We start from the raw sequence: 20828 nt of genomic DNA on the forward strand, positions 1-20828 counted from the left end.
ATGCACGAGGTGATTAAATTCGCGAGAGAAAGCTGTTCGCTGTGCTTCTCGTCGCAGGAAGCTCGATGTGGCAGTCACCGATAGCGATGTACTGATACGTGTACCAGGTTAGGCGTAGTCGTCGTGACCTCTCAGAGGACCGTTCCGTTTACGACGTGTCCCACCAATATAACGCAATTCGTGTCGAGAACATTAACATCCCAAATTGTAGGAAAAACGTACGGCGTTATCCTAATTTATTTTAAGCTCACAAAACACCGTTACAGGATTCCATCAGGCTATCGTTTTAGTGACAGCATCAATTGGGTCGGACGCGGTGATCAGCGACGGATGGTTGTCGTAACGCGTGTCTCTGCCGTCGCCTTCTTCACACGATGCCGTTCCATGGCGCACGTAAGCGATAGAATAATACAGAGGAACGACATGCGTCGCGAGCATCTCAGAAGTCTCCGCAACTCGACAAAAGAAGCGGAGTTTCAACAAAACAAAAGAGGAAATAAAAGTTAAAAAGTAGTTCGTGCGGCCAACGGCGAGAGGACACTACGAGGGTCCGACTGCCGTCGGATGAGCGACGCGTGTGGTGCGAGCGCGGCGGTGTTCACACGAGGCGTCCAATGGCGGAGCTCCACGACGCGGGTCCGGCCGGCCCCGCGCCTCACTTTTCCAATCCCCCTCGCTTTCCTCCCGACCGCTTCCTTTAAAAGGTGTCGCGTTTCCCTGCGACCGGGACGGCCGGCCCCACGCAGGAGGACGTGGCGTATACGCGTCGAAAGAGATCGGGACGTACGTATTCTTGCTTTGTGTTTCCACCCTCTTTTAGTTTTCTGCTCTTTTAGCAAAATCACAGAAACAGTTGATGTCACACTCGAATACAGATGAGGATGCCAACGTGACGCTGACAGCAGTCACCCACGTAATCCCGATCTTATTAGCACACGCGTCCATGGCGCGTAATCACTCTAAAAGATCAATACTAATCCATTACATTACAGCATCGACTTCCGCTGGTCAAGCAAAAGAAAGGTTGGCCACTTACCTCGTTCTTTATGTTGAGGTGCCTATCGGCAGAACACGTGTACAACATCTGCTGATGGCAATGGCCACGGGATCTTTGAATCCAATGATTCGGTCCACATCAAAAAGGTTGAGTTGTCGGGTCGCCATCTGTCATGTCCACAATTGGGTAGCATCGAATTTGCCATCGCAAAGTCGTAAACGCCAAGTGTTGTTCAGATGTTGGGTGGCTTCGTGATCGCCACATCGTGGTGGCGCTCGAACTTATCACTCCTTTTTGTTACTTGATGATGAAGATTTAAAGAAGCCTCCGGTCAAAAGTGGATTTGTTTCCCTTAGAATATCTAATAAATTAATATTAATTTTGATCGAGAATACCGTCTAAATATCTTTTTCGAATCATGCATGCCAACAACCACGTCGAGGGTGGATGACGTGGCTTAAGCTGGCGGTTTCCGAGAACGGGCTTCGGTTTTATGGGCTCATTGAGTTCATTGTATCCGTGACATTGGACTCATTGGGTTTGATTTGCCATGGTTTTATTATAAATATATATATCTTTACACATCGTATAATTTTACGAATACAATACGTACATTCATAGTCTATAAATAATATTAATCGGAGAGTGGCTGACGTAACGCTGCCGGATCGTTTCTCCGGGCGTTACCGGTCGCTTCTTTCTTGATGTCAAAGCCATTGTTCCCTCCGTTACCATCGAAGACCTACCGTTCTTTCCTCCTCCTCATACGCGCCGTCAAGGGACAGCGCCGCCATTCGTTCGGGATTTGAGTTCTTCGAGGTTCGATTTTCCATCCCTACCTCGCCTTTTGAATCAATCAATATATAGTGTTATGGTGCTTTTCCACGTCGCAATCCTTGGGAATTTCCGGATGATGCTTCCTTGGACTCTTTCTCGGTCGTTTCTTGTATGATCGATCATCCATACGGGCGTCCACTATAGAGTCCATTTTCTTCATTGTGATCGTGCTTTTCGTTTCATTGAGTAACCCTAGCGACTGAAAAGTAAAAGGCGAACCAATAAGTGTAGCATCATCGACTTTATGCCTCTGGGAGAGTTAGCAACATAAAAGAGCGAAAAGGTGACCAGATAAGCACCGCAACTGCAGCTCCAAGGAGCAAAGAATCCCTAAATGCTTAGGGTTTGCCCAGTGCTGACCCATTCGCCTTTTGCAAGTATGTAAATTATTGTAGGAAATAATAGAAAATTTGTTAACCGAGGCCGTTATTGACTGTATTAATCATGGGATAGGGGGTAGCAATTTGGGCTATTCAGGTTCATTCGATGTGGAGTTCGAGGTTTATACTGGAGGTTATTGCCTTTTGTTAGAGGTGCAGACCATTCACAGGACTCAAATTCCCTATGTTTGATCGATCAATCCGATGTGTTTTAAGCTCAGGAAATGTTGTATACATATGTGTCCATTGTCTTGACCCCCTATCCTTCTGCAAATTGGCAAGTTATTGTAGGAAATAATAGAAAATCTGTTCCCTATACCTGTTCTTGACTTTAATCATGGGATAAAGAGTAGCATTTGGGCTATTAAGAGGTTCATTCGGTGTGGAGTTTTTAGGTTTATACAGCAGGGTATTTTCTTTTGTTAGAGGTGCAGATCATTCACAGGACTCAAATTCTCTGTTTGATCGTACAATTCAATGTGTTTTTGTCTTGTGAAGCTATGATTTTTTGTTCCATATTCTGTTGCTGACATCCTTAATTGGTTAGTGGACACGTCCCTATTTTCCTTCTTAAGCTAATCTAAAACAATACATTTTTGCATGAACGGTTGTAAGTTTATTAAGCTAATCTTTTTTGCTACCAAAACCTCCTTCTGTTGATTGAGGTCGCGGTTATGTCATGATACATAATGAGATATTTGGCACACTTGTGAGTATTGGGCACATCTCATGCTTGCCAGTATATAGAATCTTAACTGCAACAACACTTGCACATGACATGATTCAGCATATGACATGTAAATTATAGGTCTCTATGGCTAGGACCTTACTCCTTGTTTCTAATTAAACTTTTGGGGCTTAGGCATGTATTACTTTAATTCTAAGTAATGATCATTAGTTTGTAATTAGGGGCATTTGTTGGGAACTACAGTCATCATAGGAGGATTGTGATTTAAGAATTATGTTGTTTGTGTAGTAAACTCAACGCTATTGTATATATATATATATATATATATATATATATATATATATATATATATATGTGTGTGTGTGTGTGTGTGTGTGTGTGTGTGTGTGTGTGTTTAAATTTTAGCATAATTTAGTCAGATTTGAAAAGCTCTAAGCCAGACTAGTTGATGTTGGATTCTTAGATGCCTTTGTGATGGCATCAAAGAACAAGCCTATATGATCTTGACCAAGTATAAATCTTCTAAACGCTTAACTTATTGGGAACTCAAGGTATCTTCTTTTATGCATTTCACTGTAGGATATTTTATGCTCTTTCAAACAATTCCCGTCAGCCATTTATTCCTATAGATCATGTTGCATAGACAGAGTTCTCTTATGGAGATGAAAATGTGCTAACGACAGACTGGTTTTGCCTGTTGATGTCTTGTCATTATGCTAGGTACTCTTAGTTGGCATTCGAACTGTGGAGTCAATGGTTCTAACACATGGAAAAATACAAAAGACAACTATCTCTAAAACAAATATAGCTAGTATGCTGATATGTGACCAGAATTATGTGGATGCAGTCCGGGAAATACTGTTCAGTTCTATCATTATCTTTTAGTTATAGTGATGTTCTCTTTTTCATCTTTTGTACCTTTGATGAGCCCATCACCTCTTCAAGTAGTGTTTTGTGAACAGAATCTAGCTATGAACTCATGTATCTTAATCCTATATTTCTTGTTTCAACTTTGGTTCTAGAGGTGCTTATATCTATTAGGATTCGCTGCTAGTGACTGAGGAGTTCCCGGTTTTTTATCATGAAAACATCTGTTTAGGAGGGGGGAGGATTATGCCAATTGATGGTCATCATCTTTAAAGATTAGTATTTTCTTAGATGTTCCTTCCGTTATTGCAACCCTACTGTATGCTTTTCCTTTTCAATGGCTTGATATCTAACAAATATGAGGTGATCAAAATGGGTTGTGTGGGCTTCCAGATGAAGGGCTCCACTAATTATTAGTTCTGGAGTTCCTTAGTCTGCTAGCTAACACCATATTACTCAAAGCTCTATAACTATTGAAAGAAAGGCATCAGCATTTGGCATCATCTAATAATTATCACAACATGAAAACTATTAAATTGAAACTACATCGAATATGCAAACTTTCAAATATTACATCATAAAATATTCACATTTTGAGTAATATAACTCGAGCATTTTTGCCAATGGTTAATTTCCTTGAATTGATTGATATCAGAAATATGTGATAATGTGAGTAAGTACATAAGATGAAATATTCTTCAATTAGGCTTTGTCATTTTCGGTCACTTTTTAGGTACATTCTATCCAGGTTTTTAGGCTAATGCTTAGTAGTTCAATTCACTTTAATTTTATACTATGTCTTTATGAAATTGTGAGCCTTGGTACAATGGTTACTCTTTTGTGACTTGAGAGACGAAGATTCAAGTCACGGAAATAATCTTTTTAAATATTTAAAAGTACAGTTACATACATTGATTCGTAGATCTGAAAACAATCTTTATTGACGGCAGCCTCGAGTATGCCCTTACATCCTTTTTGAAATGGCAAGTGCGTAAGATTTATTTCATGCAATATCTTTGATACTCATTTTCATGGCTAGTCGACAAAGAACAACTTATTAGTTTTGGAAATTTTTACCTTTGGTAGTTATGTGTAGTTGCTTGCCGAGATCCATGGTTCGACTTATTTGATGATATGATAAGGATAAAGCTCATTTCAGAATTAATGGAAGAGTCAAATAAACTATGTTTTATTTTATTATTCTGCTGTGTCGAGTAGGTCGATGCTTCTTGCACGTTTAAATTCACTAGTCAAGGGCAGGACTTTGAACCGTATGGTGATGGATCCAATTTATCTCTAGCACTAGCACTTCTCTTGATATAACTTTTGACTGACATTTTAAAAAGTTAATAAACATAGGTTCGATCGATTATTTCACCGAACTCTGAACTTAGAGAGGGGTCTTTTTTTTTCCTGATGGATATACTGGAGGTTGAAAGAGTACTGATGACTAAGCATTAATATATTTGCCTAAGAGGTGATTTTTCTGAAGGTATATTGATAAAGTGTGGCTTGTCATACATATATTTGCATAAGCTCACCCTTTTGAGTTGTCCATCATAAGTATGACATTCATCTTGGTGAACTTTTTCTTGCCATCATGCTGTAGTGTTGTCAAACAGATCCTTATTCAACTTTTGCTTGCCACACTGCAGATAATTTAGGATACTCCACATTCAGATAACTTTGAGTGCTTATAGATAAATTAAATTCCTGCTGATTTCTTTACCTTTTATATTGAGGATGAAATTTTATTCCTTGTGGTATTCATCTACAAACGTAAAGGTTGACCTTCCTCATTAATTCACTTACAGATGATGCATCGCATCTAATATTAACAGTGCATGCAGTGGGACGTCAACATTAATTTTCGGGTTCTATCTGAATCATGTCTAAGTTACAAGTAGTCATGGAATCAATGCTTTTTTTTTTTTTTTGTACTGACGAGGCCGTAGGCATTGTGGCACTGGTTGTGGTCACGTTTGCTTGCATTCTTTTCGCCGTACAAAGTGTAAATTTATTACTCTTAGAAAAGATGGTTGTTCGAGTGTGAAAGAGAACGGACATGACGACTAAACAACTCCCACCCACTCCTTTATTATAAGAATACTGGTGAATCATATCTTGTAGCATTCGATATTGATGAACGAACGGTTCAAAAAGACCGAAGCTAGCCCTCTTCTATGTAATTCTGAACACATTATGGATGGTTCTGAATACGATCACATCTCAATGATGATGTGATTGTCACATGTATATTCATCTAAATTCTAAGTCAAATATCTGCTTATGCTTAGAGCATAAGTGGTGGGTAGCTGATTTTTTTGATAAATAGATATTTAATTATTTGAGAGTGTGATGATATATCGAGCACCAGTGGTCTAGTGGTAGAATAGTACCCTGCCACGGTACAGACCCGGGTTCGATTCCCGGCTGGTGCAATATGTGTTTTAAGATTTTGTTTTCAGATACTTTGTATATATATTACTATCGCAACATGTTTCAAGGATATCTTTCCAAGCTGTAGCAGATTCTGATGAGGGAAAGTGACACAAAGGTGTGGGGAATCATGTGTGTTACGGACGAAGAAGAGGTGTTTTTTTTGTTATCAGTGGATGCAATGATTCCACCAAGAGGGTGCATGGATTTGAAAATTCACCATTGGAATGTAATATCCAAGTTGCCTTTGATTAATGACATATTGGATCGAATATAGTACTTCAATTGAATCCATGTGGGACAGCAATGATCATTCTATTGCATGTCTACAGTTCAATCGATGCATAAAGAAATATGAGGCAGCATCTTTCATGACATATTCTAGTGAATAAAGAACCAGTTTCATGAGGACCTGCTCATTTGTTTTTGTTGACTTGATGTAGGTGGGGCTTTCTGTGTGCATTGCAAATTCATGTGAGGGAAAAGAAAAGATGAAAAGATTAGCCTATCACTTGAGATGCATCACAACTTCGCCTACATTGAGAGACCATCATTTGCAGCATCATGAATTAAGAGGTTAGCCAATCTCTCTCTTACTTGTTCCTGATGTATGCTTCTGATTTTAATATGTCAGCTAATCTACCGGAACCATTCCAAATATAATAACGTACGTTAACAAGTACCATCAAAAGAAAGTGCTCGAGGCCTTTACAAGTCATGGAAAACACGTAGTTTCACCTAATGATGCACTGAAACTTTTGAGGCTGGTATACATTACCGGCTGATGTAATAAATTAGTCGAGCAGATAAATTTAGTCCACATCATTAGAATTAAAATCATTGTCATTAGCCTTCATTTGATTATCTTCATTTATATGGCATATAAATTTTTAGTGATCAAGAGAATTAGTTAATGAATCATCAATATGGATATATGTTTAGAGTATAGAAAAGGGAATAAGGTAGCTACTTAGCAATCAATCTTGATGGTCATTATGCAGAAATTTTTTTGCCCTCAATCTCTGGCTTTTCCTAATCTTCTTTTTCTGTGGCACTCTTCGTTTTGTTAAAGGATTTGATTTGCCTAAGGAATATAATTGTATCAATATCTTAGTTGGAGAAAGATCAGGTTTAAGACTTTTTTTTATCAAAGAAAGCCTTTCCTTTGTTAGCATAACTATCTTATTATTACCAGTGAACAAACAAAATTTACTTCCACTGCAATGAATATCCACAGTTAATAATCAAAATTGTTTTCATGAAACTAAGAAGGAAAATTAGGTCTCCTTTTATATATCGTTGCATCCTTTTCAAGTGTATTCAACTTCATATACAATTGGGAGGAAGAGAAAAAAAAATATATAACTTGCAGTTTTCATGAGTCAGCCAAGTGGATATAAAAAAATATATGCAATGGGGGGGGTTAGGGTGACGCCACACTTTAATTGTCAGCCTAGCCATCATCTTCCTGGTAGCAACAACATAAGAAGAGAATTATAAGAATCAACAGAGTTTCATGTAGAACACTTCATGCAACACTCGCAGAAGCTTTGGAAGGTTCAGCTTTGCATATCTTGCTTGAGACAGCCTTGAAGCAGCTGCTTTCCCAAACTCAAAGTTTCTGATCTTTGATTATTGTGCAACATAATTGTATGCTATGTTAAGCTAAAAAAGGACACCGATAAGTGTTCACCAAAACCATGCATGGTAACACGGAGAAGGTTTTGCCTTCGTCCTCGTTTCGCATCGGTTTCTCTTTAACTAGTATGGCGGCCGGCGCGCATGCGCACGTGCGATCGCGTCGTGAGCAAGCTGCCCGCCGTCGGGTATTAGATTCGGCGGCAGGTTGTACATGCTCAGCAACGAGGGATCCAGTAATCCCCCGCCGCCTCCTGTTTCCTCCTCCTCGACCTCCTCTTCCCCCTCGAGTGGCAGCCTCTCGTAGGTGGCATTACCAAACGTCGTGGCGACTACCATGACGGGTCCCGTGGCGAGGAGCGACCCCACGACGCTGCCCCCCAACACCTGGCACTGTTCGCCGGCGAGGTAGACGGTCAGGCCGGTGGAACCCGGCAGGGCCGGACCGGGCAGGAACGTGCCAGTCAGCGACAGGATCTCGAAGCGGCCGTGCATGGTGACGACGGCGCCGGGTGCAGCTGGCTGTCGAAGGGTGACGTTGGCGACTGTACCGACGCCGCTGAGCACGCTGACGCCGCACTGCCGGCGGCGTGCGAACTGCGCGATGCACTCGGCTACGTCGGCGCCGCCCGCGACCTCCATCACGTGGCTCCGGAGCACGTTGGGGCTGTCGCGGGTGATGAAAATGGGGGGCTTTGGCTTGTTCTTCGATCCAGGGGGCCGCCCGCGAGGGCGACGGCTGCCGACCTCCACCGCTCCTTCTCTGGGGTCGTCGTCGTTGTGCCGGTCGTCTTCGTCGTCGGCTTGGGCGAAGACCTCGGGCGCCTTAGAGGGCATCCCATCACCAAGCTTCTTGGGGCCGGTGGATGCCGGTTCGGCTCCGGGAAGACCGAGGTTACCTGCCCACCAAGGGTTCGCCAGCTTCTCGGTCTAAAGCACTAGAGCTTCTGGCTTCAGGTCTCTCTCTTCCTTCTCCTACTGATGCCAGAAAAGAAACGAATAGGAAGAAGGTTCTCCTCTGGAGAAAATTGAGAGGAAAAGTCTAAGCTCGAGCAAGTCCTTTTACTTACCAAGCATATAGCATCGGAGACATATATGATTGAGGAAGCAGGAAACAAGTTTGACCTACATCGCGAAGAAGGAAGGATGCAAGAAGGACCTTAATGAACATCTACACGAAACAGAAGGAGCTCTCAGCTCCATCGCTCTTAAGCTGATCTATGCGCAGGAGAAGTCAGTAACGTGTGTCTGTACTTTTCCTCCTCTTTTGATTTACACGGAATGGGAGCAAGCAAATGTTGCCACTCACCAGGAGGAGAAAGAGAAGCCTGACCTGCTCTTGGAGGGACAGAGAGATGTGTGGCCGAGGAAAACATGGAGTAGTTTAATGTTGGTGGGGAGTTTCTTTAGATGTTTGTGTTGGTGCGAGCTGGGGTGGGTGGTATGTGCCTTGGCATGGGTTGCATCGAGAAGAGAAGAGAACATGGAAGAGGAGAGAGAGAGGGAGAGAGAGAGAGAGAGAGAGAGAGAGAGAGAAGAAGAAACGGCAGGAAAGGATGTGTTTTTTTTGTGCATATATGCTAGTGACTATATATCCACTTGATTGAAATAGCGACTTCGTCGGTCTCCAAAGCTGACTAATCTCTTATGAAACCATCTACGAATCCCTCACCGTAGATAGATCTTGCTGCAAGAACACTATTCTCTAGATTTGATAGCATCACTGGCCATATAGTCTGTAGTTGAATTAATGCTGGGAAAGATATGAGCAGCTCAAGCCCAAAGTGGAAGCAGGTTGATCCGAGTTAAGGTGTACGAAAGTTGAATTGCCGAAGTGGTATTGAAGTGTCGAAGTAGAACTCTCGATCTACCGAGGTGGAACTCTTGATGTAGTGCCTACGTAAGATTGATGTTGGATTCTTTCGTCTAGATCCCTTTGATACATAAGTGATATGATTTTATAGTACTAAAAAGAGTCCTGAAGAAAAAGAAATATATATTTATGGTCAAAACCTATCGGTCATAATTAATTAGTAAAATAATTAACAGAATAATACGTGGACAATTCGACATGTGCCACATCAGTATCTATATGAGTTACGGGAGTGAGTCGTTGACAGCCTAGTCAGTTTGATTTGGTTTGGCTTGGGGTTATCCAAAGTGCCTCTAAGCTCCCGAGATATCACCTATACAAAAATCTAGGTCAGAAAAGGTTTCCTAACTCGATCTCTCCGATGCATAAATTAATAGTTCGAGATATATGAGTGTGGATATGAGTGGTCAAAAAGGTGATCTCATTTTTATTGTGTTGAAAATAAGTTTTTATGTTTAGTGATAGTGAAATAAAATATTTCATAGAATAATATACGAGAAGGTAGTCTTTAATCGTCTCCAACAGCTTCCCTTTGGTCTCTTATCCATGTGAGCAACAAGGGGAGAGCAGACCATAATCGCCTATCTTATACTCATGCCCATGTGACTAGACGCATGGAGGGTGGCCTCCATCTTCTCCTTTTATCTTGAACACCACGTGGAGGTCACATGCTGGATGATAATTGGCTGATAGTTTTCTTTCTATCATTTGTCCCCCTCGCCCTTCAAGCATGCTTCAAGGGCTCTCATAAGAGGGATTATAAGTTTAAAGTCTAGTTCATTTGGCACGTTAAGCTTATGCTTATTTGATTGATCATCTAACTCCGCACATTAGGTAGATGCTGATAGGGTTAGCGGGCACTTGACTCATGTCTTGAATCGATGACCTTCGTCCATTAACAAGGTTGCTTCTTGCCAACAAGCCCTCTTCGATAACAGATCAATCCTTATCAACTTGAATCCGACCCTCCTTTGGGCATGGAGGTCAACAATGATGAGGTCGGTTTCTCAACCTCCATGGCTCGATAAAGACAACAAACGAGAGGTGCAAGCACTACTAGTGACAATCTATCACCGACTTACCCCTTCCATCACCAAAGGACCCACCTTAGGCAGAGGGGGCCCATTTCTTCCTGACCTCCATGTCTTGGGTGACGGTCTATTATTGACCTACCACTCTTTTTCTACTCACTGTCAAGATGAGCTATAAGTGGTGCGAGGTGGGTTCCTTTGCTCACTAGGGGGAAAGGGTTCTAGTTTCTCGACCTGGTGATGGTCCATCGCAAACCCGCCCCTCTTCTTCTGCTCATCGTCAAGGTAGGTTACGAGAGGAGTTGATGTGGGTCATAGGTGGTGTCGAGGTAGTCTCCTTCTCTGTTCGTCATGGAGTGAGTCAAGTTTCCTGACCTCCATACCTTGGGCTACGGGTGGTGTCAAGGTTGTCTCCTCCTCTATTCATCGCGAGGAGGGGGTCAGGTTTTCTAATTTCCATGCCTCAAGTGGAAGAGGGGGTTGTGTTTCCTGATCTAACGACAATCTATCATTGACCTGCCCCTCTTCTTTTGCTTGTCGTCAAGGTAGGCTGCATGAGGAGCTGAGATGGTTTCCTCCTCTATTCGTCACAGAGGAGGGGGTTAGGTTTCTTGATGCGGCGGTGGTCCATTATCGACCTGCCCTTCTTCTTCTACTCGTTATTGAGGCGGTCTCCTCCTCTGTTCATCGTAGAGGAGAATGTTGGATTTTCTGACCTCCACACCTCAGGTACATCTTGTCATATGCCTTTGACCGTAGTAAGTTTCTTATTACGTGGGTCAAGTTTTTTTGACTTACACTCATCGAGCACATTTTATTTTGTGCCTCCCGTTATAGTAGGTTTCTTCTTACAAGGGTCGGGTTTTCTAACTCGCATGCCTCAGACACATTTTATCTTATGCCTTCCACTATGACTCAGGATTTTTTTTTTATATCGGTCGGGTTTTCCTAACTCACACATCTCAATCACATTTTGTCATGCACCTCCCGTTGTAGTAGGTTTCTTCTTACACAGATCGAGTTTTCTAACTCACATGCCTCAGACATATTTTGTCTTGTGCGTCCCACTATGATGGGTTTTTTCTTACATCAATCGGGTTTTCTTGACTCATGCGCCTCAAACATATTTTATTTTGTGCTTCCCCTCCATGACAGATTTCTTATTACACAGCTTGAGTCTTTTTTACTCATATGCCTCGAGCATATTTTGTCTTATGTCTCTTGTTGTAATACGTTTCTTATTACATGGATCAATCACTCTCTCTCATTCTATAATCAAGACTAATGTCCTTTCAGAGGCAATTCCCAAAAGACATCGATAACAAAAGAATTTAAAATCTATCATGTTGGAGGAATGTCTTCGAAATCCGCCATGATGGAAAGAGGACCCAAAATTTGCCATGATGGTTTAAGGACTCCGAAATCTGTCATAGTAGATGAAACATTTCAAAATCTACCATAAAGGAAAGAACTTCAAAATCTACCATAGTTGAGGAAGAACTTAAAAATCTACCATGATGAAAGATCCAAAATCTACTACGGTAAAGAGAAACCTCAAAGTCTGCCATGACGAAAGTATAGAGCCAAATGTACTCGAGGCGTGTGAATTAGGAAATAAGACCCGCACCAAGATAAATCTACTTCGACATAGTAGGATCGAATGTGCCCAAGATGTGTGTCGAAAAACCTAACTTAAGCCAAGATAAAACTATTACAACCGGCTAAATATGCTCGAGACGCATGAGTTAAAAAAACTTGACTCACACTAAAATAAATTCATTACGACAAAGGCGTAGGGCCAAATATGCCCAAGGCATGTGATTCTAAAAACTCGACCCACAATAAGATAAATCTACTGCGATGGAGCCGAGCCAAATGTGCTCGAGTCATGAGTTAAAAAATCCAACCTGTAACAAGATAAATCCGCTACAGCAAAGCAGGTCCGAATGTGCTCGAGACGTGTGAATTGAGAAACCCATCCCGTGCCAAAATAAATCTACTATAGTAACATAGCAAGGTTAAATGTGCCCAAATTATGTGAGTTGGGAAACCTAACATACACCAAAATAAACCCACTACGATGAAAGCGTAGGGTGAAATATGTTCGAAGCATAAGAGTAAAAGAAAATCAACTTGCGCCTATAGATATCTCATTCATGCTATAGAGGAACAAGTTGACGATAACCCTATCATGAGCCCCTCTGACATGAGCCCCAAAGCTCGCCTTAGGCGAGGGAGAAAATAAATGATAAATAACATATTGATGACCAATCACCATAGATAATAACATAAGGATGGTGTGAAAAGAAAATATCACAATCACCCTCCACCTATCCACTACTATAGATAATAATATAAGAGAGTAGGTTTAAACCTATTTTACTCCCATGAACAAAACATCAAAAGGCGATGTCATGCATTACGTGCATACAAGAACCGTAATGGTACTTTGTCAGCCTAAATTCGGTAACAATGCAAGGCCAACTTTCCTATGAAACTAAAGAATTACTTCTCACTGAATGCAAAGACATTCTAGGCATAATAAACCACATTTAACTGCACATTTTAAATCCCCATTTCAAGATCCATATAAACACCCTTTCAACATAGTCCATCCAGACTTGTTACGGGCAGGAAAGACTTTACAAAAATGGCATTCTGAGTGCAACAATCTACAAAAGGAATGCCTCAAAACCTTGATGGAAACTCCCCTCGAAACGTGGAAATCAAAAAGAGGGTAGAAGCTATGGACTTCTTAGCTGCCTACTTTGTGAAACTGTGCGCTGCTTAGATATTGTTAGTGCAAATAGTGGCATTTCTTATCTAAATAACATCTTGAGCTCCTCAATCCGGGCACTTCTGACTTCCTCATCAGTTAGGGCACCAGCAATCATCCTCTGCTTCCTTGCCTGCACCTGCTGCATCCTCCCTTCCACAGAATCCTGCAGCAACAATCGTCATTAATCTCACTACTGCACCGTGAACCCACATCCTTCGAGTGGCAGATAGACGGCAGCAAGATTGTTCATCGCTCATACCTTGACGATGAACCTCCTCACTCGAACCTGCCGTTTCTGCCCGATTCGGTGAATTCTCATTATTGCTTGCTCTTCCACTGCAGGATTCCACCATGGATCCTATTTTGGACAAACAAAAGGAAATTGAACACACTTGCCACAAGTAGAATTCACCTTTAAGCGTGCAAGGATTACCATAAGGAAGACATTTGATGCTGCAGTCAGATTCAAGCCTACGCCTCCAGCCTTGAGTGACATAAGTAGTACCTTAGATCGTTGAACAGAAGAACATATTATCGAACAGTTGAAGCGTAATTATTCCCATCTAAGCATGGATGCTTCCTTACCATTTTGTCTCTGCTCTCACTGAACTCCTTCAGCACAATCTCCCTCTTCTTCCGGCTCAGCTTGCCATCGAGCCTCAGGAAGCCAATCCCTTTCCTCAAAGGTATCTCAAGCAAGTCCAAGAATGCAGTCCACTGGCTGAAGACAATGCTCTTCTCCCCTGACCTCTGAGCTCTCTTGAGGTATTTAATGAGCTTTGTCACCTTCGAGGACTCCTTCCAGTTCTTCTCCACATCGACCTGGAACCGGCTCTCGCTTGGGCATGTGATAAGGTCAGCTTTGCTGAGGGGGCTGCGGCAGATCGGGCATGGCCCGCCTGCTGGAGTTCGCCAGCTCGAGAGCAGGCACTCCCGGCACATCCGGTGGGCGCATGGAGTGAGCACCGGGTCATCGGAATCTGACTCCAGACAAATTGGGCACTCGGTCACCTCGCCTCTGCGGATGCCTTCGACGACCTCCTCGACGTAGGCTGGTGTGGGGAGAGGATTCAAATGGGAAGCTACAAGAAATCGGCGGGCAAGCTTATTGAGGTCTGCATACTCCTGGGTGTCTCCCCGGCTGACAGAATAGAAAATTCAAGTGTTGGTGAGAACTTTACATGCAAAGTTCGGCTACATCTCGAATTAAATTGCTTTTTGCCGTGGAAATAAAAAGAAGGGTAATATTAAGCTAACCTCATTACAAGAAAAGGATGGTTGCAGCACTGCCTTAATCGAAGCAGAAGCTCCAAAATGGAAGCATAATTGTGAAGAACTTTGCCTTGTGCAACAAATTGATCAAATCTAACCTGTTCAAGGTTTCATGGTTGCAAGCATATCAATCACAAATAACTAGAACAGGGTTTTATATGCCAAAATGGAGCCACCGCAATCAATTAAACATCAGATTGATTGCTCAATATTGGTAAATGCAATAACTTAAGGATACATATTAACAACCACATTAGGAAAGCTTGACACACAAAAAGTCAAACAGACACGGGACGAACCTTTGATCTCTCGAATAGAGCTTCATAGAAATCACGCTCAGCTTCAGATTGTTCACATTCTACAGTTCGGAAATTGGCAGGAGGAAGAACAAGAATAGGCCTGAATAATAAATAATTTATCAAGTAGTTCTAATTAAGCTAATGACAACATACCCCTCAGCAAAATTAGCTTTAATGGTATCTAGAAGAAATTATGCTGAAAACTCACTTTCCATTCCTATCTTTTGTGTCCTTTGTTCTCCTCAGCATTAACGGTCTTAGAATGGCCTTAACCAATTTTAATCCTCGTTCATCCCCATCCTCATAAGGTCTTTGAATCAACTTGTGCCACCTGAAATTTGAAGAATGAAGCATTAAACCAAGCCAAAAATTTTAGACAAAACAAGCATACCAGTTATCATATATGCTGGTAATGTACTTGATAGATGTACTAGGAAATGCAGCAACTCAAATGTTGTGCAAACAAGCCTACATTGGCTCAATTTGGTCTAGAATTTCACAAGAGTTCATTTGGAATGTTAGAGATTAAACAATCTGACTTGATTTCAGATTCAGGCTTCAAAGCCCATATAATCTGAACCTATATATATATATATATATATATATATATATATATATATATATATATATATATATATATATGGCATTCCAATAGTCAAATACATTATATTGAAGAATAATATAATAGAAAAAACACAAAATACTTCATCCTCAAGAAGGTGGCATATTTTGATGCAAAATATAATATACAACATATTTTATAGTATGAATATGAAATACTCAAAATTCCAAATTTATTCATTTTATATATTTTGAATAAAACACAACATATTTTATATATTTCACAACTTATTCATATAGGCAAGGCTCAGTTAAATTCCAAATTTTGGAAACAACTGTTTTCCAGTTTCAATTTCCTAAAAAGAAAGATAAACTGAATGGTATTACCATTAACATCGAAGTGTTGTTCTTGTTCAAGTAATTATCAGAAGGGTATCAAAACTATCATCTAACAGTTCACCTTAACCTCAAAGAGTTAGAATTTCTTAGGCAATTTTATTATCAGTATATCCTTTGATGAATCTTCAGTTTCTGTAATTTAGTTTGTTCATCATACACTATTCTCAATAAGTATTGAACAGTAATTTTTCATACCATGCCCAGTTGCACCACGGTTCAACATGTAAGAAGCAAAGAAGACTGTAGAGATCTTCCAAGCTATTCTGCAGTCGCAATAATATGAAACCATGTTAATAAGCCACACGTAACAACATTCACCATCTCAAAGTTGAGTTCTTTTTTTGTGCAAGCATAATGCTGAAGTTCTAATTGGAATTCGTTAAAATTCTATATGCAGCAATTAAAATTGTTAGACAGCCATAATGTGGGATGCTTGATAGTGTTCCTTCATTGGAATCGTGGGATGACTGAAATAACATTATCCACAACTGTTTTCTTTGAGGTTTTTGGCAATGGTATAACCTAGGCACACTCAAAAGACTGCTAATACCAAATTTAACACATGGAAAGAACAACTACTATAATTTGGTTGATTGATGCAGTTTGGCAGATCATGTTGCAAAGGATAATACATACTCTAAGCCTTCTGGACAATCAAACCTGAACCCTAAAAAAATAATCCGCAGAAGTCTAGGCAAGAAAATGAAATAATTACTGACCTGAAGAGGAGTACCCGTTAGGCACCACCTTGAGTATGCATTCAATGCGTAGGCTGATTGAGCAACTACTGTCTTTGATGATTTGATGCTGTGGGCTTCATCTAGCACCACTCTGTACCAATCTATTTCATGGAAGATGCTAATCTTTTCTGGGTCCTGGTTTGACAAAGGATATGGCCTTTCATTTATTGACATAAAAGAAAAGGACAAAGATTGTACGAAGAAAAGTTGGAAGAGAAGAACAATGATGATACATACAGATTTATAAGCTGATGCCAAGACTCCATATGTTGTTAAAACCACATCATGTTCTGATATCACTTTAAGGTCATTTATTCTGTCACCACCATAATAAACAAAGACAGACAATGACCCTGGCTTTGAATGGTTTTCCAGCTCATCCTGCAGTGGTTTTTGTTTATGAACGGTTGCTAGTTCCATTCAAGTAGGCATATTGAAGTAGGGACATATAATCTAGTGCATTTAAATATAATCTGATACCGGTGGTCTGTAGCCTAAAACATAATCACATATCAGGAAAAATAATTGAAATTTCTGAGTGGGCTAAAATTTCATAAACATTGATAGAAAGGGATGATGATGAGTTTTCACCTTCCATTGGCCCAACAATGCCATTGGACACACAATTAGGGTGCCACCTTTTACTTTGGAAAATTTTCTTTTGGCCTTTTGCACTTCCTTTGAGCCTTTACCACACTTCATAAAAGTGTCCTGGTCATCTGACCTTTCTCCACTGGGTCTTGCAAGTATTAAAGCAATTGTCATGACAGTCTTCCCTAGACCCATTGCATCTGCCAAGATCTACAAGGACTTCATCATTAGTTAACTATGCATTTTTCACCAGAAAGCAACTGCTACCATCAATATTTGTACATATTCCAAGAGCAACCTAGAATGTTAAAGTGGGCCAATTTTGGAAAAGAAATAAAACATTGACAACAAAAGCAGTTCCTGCATTCAGAGACCAATACATTAGGACAGATTAATCCTGGACCAATTCAAGAAAGTCATTTGATATGACGACCATCTAAACCAAAGAGTATGTTCAATGGGCCAGATATGTTGAATTACCTACAATTTTGTTGACTCCATTTTTGCTACTAGTCATGTAGTTCAAATAGGAACAACAGGGTGACAGACAGTCCAAAGTAACATTGTTTTGATCTTTCACCAAACTAGGAGACTCTTCCTGATCAGAATGTTCTAAAGAAAACTTCATACAAATAAACAGTGATAGAAATGCTCAATCAGTAATAACTGTGTAGAAGTTCCACCATAAACTTTTCCATATATTCATTATTGGGATTTGCCTATAAAAACTGGGTTCTCCTTACTGAAATACAAACTGCCTCATTTATTACATATAATAATACTGGATCATTAAGTATGCTTGGTATTTTTCAAAGATGCAATTGAGTCAGCAATCTTTCAAGTAGAAAATTGCTAGCTTCTATGTAGGATATCAAATACCATCTTTTAATCTGCCTTTTTTTATGACATAAGCTATGGTTACTCCACAGGTCATATTATTCCCAAAATCTCAACCATCACACATACACAAGAGAATTATCTTCAGTATCAACTTATATTCAACAACAATCCAGGCTCTATTATTCTGATTTTAATCAAAATGGATATTTCAACAATTGAGATGGTGCACATCTCTGATACGATTGATACTGCTTTTCTCTTAGTTTGTTCCATTCTACAACTGAACATATATGCAATAGCCCAAAATAAAATAATATTTTGTTCATCAATGAAAATGATATGTTGTTTAAGGGTTTTGATGAGCTTCCATCCAAACCAAATCCCAAATTAAAATCCATTGAGCATGATAGCACACTTACTCCGCCTCTTGCCATCTGCATAGCACTTGGAAATTGAGTCGTAGCTTCGCCTGTGAAGACATTTACGTACACCGCAGATACTCTTCTGCCAAAATCATGCAGTAATAATGAATTAGCATTAACAATGGCAATAGATCTGGCATTGGTCCAACATAAGAATTCATAACTTTACATACTTGTCAAGAATGTTGTATGCGGACCAACATGGATGAAGAGTTTTGGATGCTTGCTCAACATCAATTCCTTTCTCCAATTCAGACATCCAGTAAAGAGCTTGTTTCTGGTACGGATGTAGATCAGAAACAAGGGTACATGGGGGCTCTGCTTCCTGTAGAATTTTGTCAAAGAAATGGCAAATTCATATTTCCACGTGATTACTTAAATTAAGGGCAATTGTCTTGTTATAATAAGATGCTGAATGTGCTTAAGCATGAGGAATCCAAATGCTACTTCTTCAGAAATGACCTCCGAATTTTTCTTTTATGTTGAAGAAAATACCTCTAAATCATAAATCTCAGCAGCCCCAACAAGTTTATTCAGAGATGATTCCGAGATTGCTTGCTCACCCTTGCTTCGTTCAGGATAAGTTTGGCCCCTTCTCTGTTGCTTTTTGAGGCCTGCTATTTGCATAGATTCATCTTCATCAGCACCCTAACACATGTTAAAATAGAATTCATGAGTTATACCATGATTAATACATGACATGAAACATTCTTGCACGATATTGAAATATGCAACAGCATCAGCCAGATAAAAGGAGGTTCACATATGTTTTAACATAGACCATTTCAAAAATAATGCAGTAACAAAGAAAAATTCATGCTCATGAATGAAACCGCACAAAGAAAATGCTACCAGGGTTAAATGTTTACTTCTAGGTTTAGAGATCTCTTTCGCTTCTTAAGTTCTTCAGGAGTAAAGTCAGCCTATTCATTAAGAGCAATTCAGACTGTCAGTTGTAATCTAGCAAACAATGTAAAGCTGAAAAAAAAAATAACAATAATAAAGAAGTTAATCAAACTTCTTAAAGGAAAACTGAGAAGCAAAGGTATGTTAGAAACCCTTTTAATCTCTTGCATTAAGCTAAGTTGCACGGTTGAGAATACGCATCGCCCACGAATCATCACTTTGGACGACCCCACAAGTGGAATGAGGCATTTACTCCACTCTGGTTTAAACCTCCCTATCTGACAGACATGGGATGATTTAGTACCAAGGTAAACATCCATGAAATCATTGCTGGAGTTCAATAATTGGAAGGGAAACATGAAAGGTGTGAGAGCAATGAGTCAACGAACCTCACCACCACGCTTGGTTGAGAAGCGCACGATCTGAGACACTGCCGCTTCCGTCTTTGAGCCCAGCCATCGCCTACCAATCGTATTGATCTTCTCGAAGGATGGAAAGGAGAAGTGTACAATCTCGTCGGCATCAAGCTGCTTCTTCCCTCTGCACGTTGACAGGCCGGCGACACAAGTCTTCGCCACAAGAAACCAAACAGGATCCACAGGAAGCTCTTCAAGCTCTGCTGTCTCCGGAGCAGAGAACGATTGAAGCCTCCGATAGGCGATATCAGGTCTTAAAGCTGAAATCGGGCGCGGATTGAGGTATGGGGTGAAATGGGCTCTTGCGGCGCCGGGGAAGCCATCATCACAGGATTCGAAAGGCAATGGATCGTCGGCAGCCAGCAGCATGGGGGTGTCGAAGAGAATGTTGATGGCGCGGTTTGTGTTCCATCCGGCAAGAGTCAGGGCTCGGAGGATGACGCGATCGGGGATTCCAGATCCCACAACGTATCGGATGTCCGCCATCTCAAATGCGAGGTCTCGAGGCTCATGTGAGTAGGTCGTCATTACATCCGCTACCAGCAGATCAACGAGTCCGGCGAGGGCGAGGAGGAAGCCGAAGAAGAGGCGAGGAGCAGTTGGGAGGAATCGAAGCGCGCAGGATTAAATAGATCGGGGACGCGTGTTCTTGGGTTCGCAGGCTTCCTTGATGCGACGCAAGATGGCGGGAGAAAGGGGCTGATATCTGCTTTCGAATCAGCTTCCTGGGGCGCGAAAGATGGGCATTGGTCAGCGTGGTAAAAAGTTGGCGGGTGATTTTAGCGGTAAAAGTAATTCTTTAATGTAAAAATTAACTTAATATATAAATAAATTAACTTCCTTGTTGAATTAT

The 20828-nt window shown here is 40.8% G+C and overlaps 2 protein-coding genes and 1 non-coding gene across 6 annotated transcripts; 1 reads left to right on the forward strand and 2 right to left on the reverse strand.

Moving 5' to 3' along the window:
• Positions 1-6139: 6139 nt before the first annotated feature.
• Positions 6140-6210, forward strand: TRNAG-GCC (transfer RNA glycine (anticodon GCC)). Its single transcript has one exon. It is a non-coding gene; the product is annotated as a tRNA-Gly (tRNA).
• A 1467-nt stretch (positions 6211-7677) lies between these two features.
• Positions 7678-9339, reverse strand: LOC135626772 (AT-hook motif nuclear-localized protein 20-like). 2 transcript variants are annotated; one of them, XM_065132377.1, is made up of 2 exons: positions 8917-9339; positions 7678-8821 (listed from the first exon to the last, which is right to left on the reverse strand). In XM_065132377.1, the coding sequence occupies exon 2, from the start codon at positions 8681-8683 to the stop codon at positions 7970-7972; it is 714 nt and encodes a 237-aa protein (XP_064988449.1). In that variant the 5' UTR covers positions 8684-8821; positions 8917-9339; the 3' UTR covers positions 7678-7969. The 2 variants fall into 2 exon arrangements, with proteins under 2 accessions (XP_064988449.1, XP_064988448.1); XM_065132376.1 differs by having other exon boundaries at positions 7678-8824.
• A 3950-nt stretch (positions 9340-13289) lies between these two features.
• On the reverse strand, positions 13290-20807 carry LOC103972091 (DNA repair protein RAD5B-like). 3 transcript variants are annotated; one of them, XM_065132378.1, is made up of 17 exons: positions 19949-20807; positions 19712-19837; positions 19523-19576; positions 19149-19301; positions 18827-18978; positions 18651-18735; positions 17392-17601; positions 17038-17181; positions 16780-16935; positions 16256-16323; positions 15309-15431; positions 15101-15200; positions 14787-14899; positions 14115-14670; positions 13963-14034; positions 13789-13887; positions 13290-13692 (listed from the first exon to the last, which is right to left on the reverse strand). In XM_065132378.1, the coding sequence occupies exons 1-17, from the start codon at positions 20501-20503 to the stop codon at positions 13570-13572; spliced, it is 2889 nt and encodes a 962-aa protein (XP_064988450.1). In that variant the 5' UTR covers positions 20504-20807; the 3' UTR covers positions 13290-13569. The 3 variants fall into 3 exon arrangements, with proteins under 3 accessions (XP_064988450.1, XP_064988452.1, XP_064988453.1); XM_065132380.1 differs by having other exon boundaries at positions 19954-20224; XM_065132381.1 differs by having other exon boundaries at positions 19712-19833; positions 19949-20087.
• Positions 20808-20828: the final 21 nt, after the last annotated feature.

Source organism: Musa acuminata, chromosome BXJ2-11, assembly GCF_036884655.1.
Source record: "Musa acuminata AAA Group cultivar baxijiao chromosome BXJ2-11, Cavendish_Baxijiao_AAA, whole genome shotgun sequence".
In the NCBI taxonomy this organism is placed as follows: Eukaryota; Viridiplantae; Streptophyta; class Magnoliopsida; order Zingiberales; family Musaceae; genus Musa; species Musa acuminata.

Excerpts from the sequence above, each read along its gene's own strand:
- LOC135626772 (XM_065132377.1), bottom strand. The coding sequence starts at position 8,683 with ATGCCCTCTAAGGCGCCCGAGGTCTTCGCCCAAGCCGACGACGAAGAC.
- LOC103972091 (XM_065132378.1), bottom strand. The coding sequence starts at position 20,503 with ATGACGACCTACTCACATGAGCCTCGAGACCTCGCATTTGAGATGGCG. Across the intron at positions 18,979-19,148 it reads CTGAGATTTATGATTTAGAG|GAAGCAGAGCCCCCATGTAC; the intron begins GTATTTTCTTCA and ends AAAATTCTACAG. Across the intron at positions 17,182-17,391 it reads CATTGTTGGGCCAATGGAAG|GATGAGCTGGAAAACCATTC; the intron begins GTGAAAACTCAT and ends AAACCACTGCAG.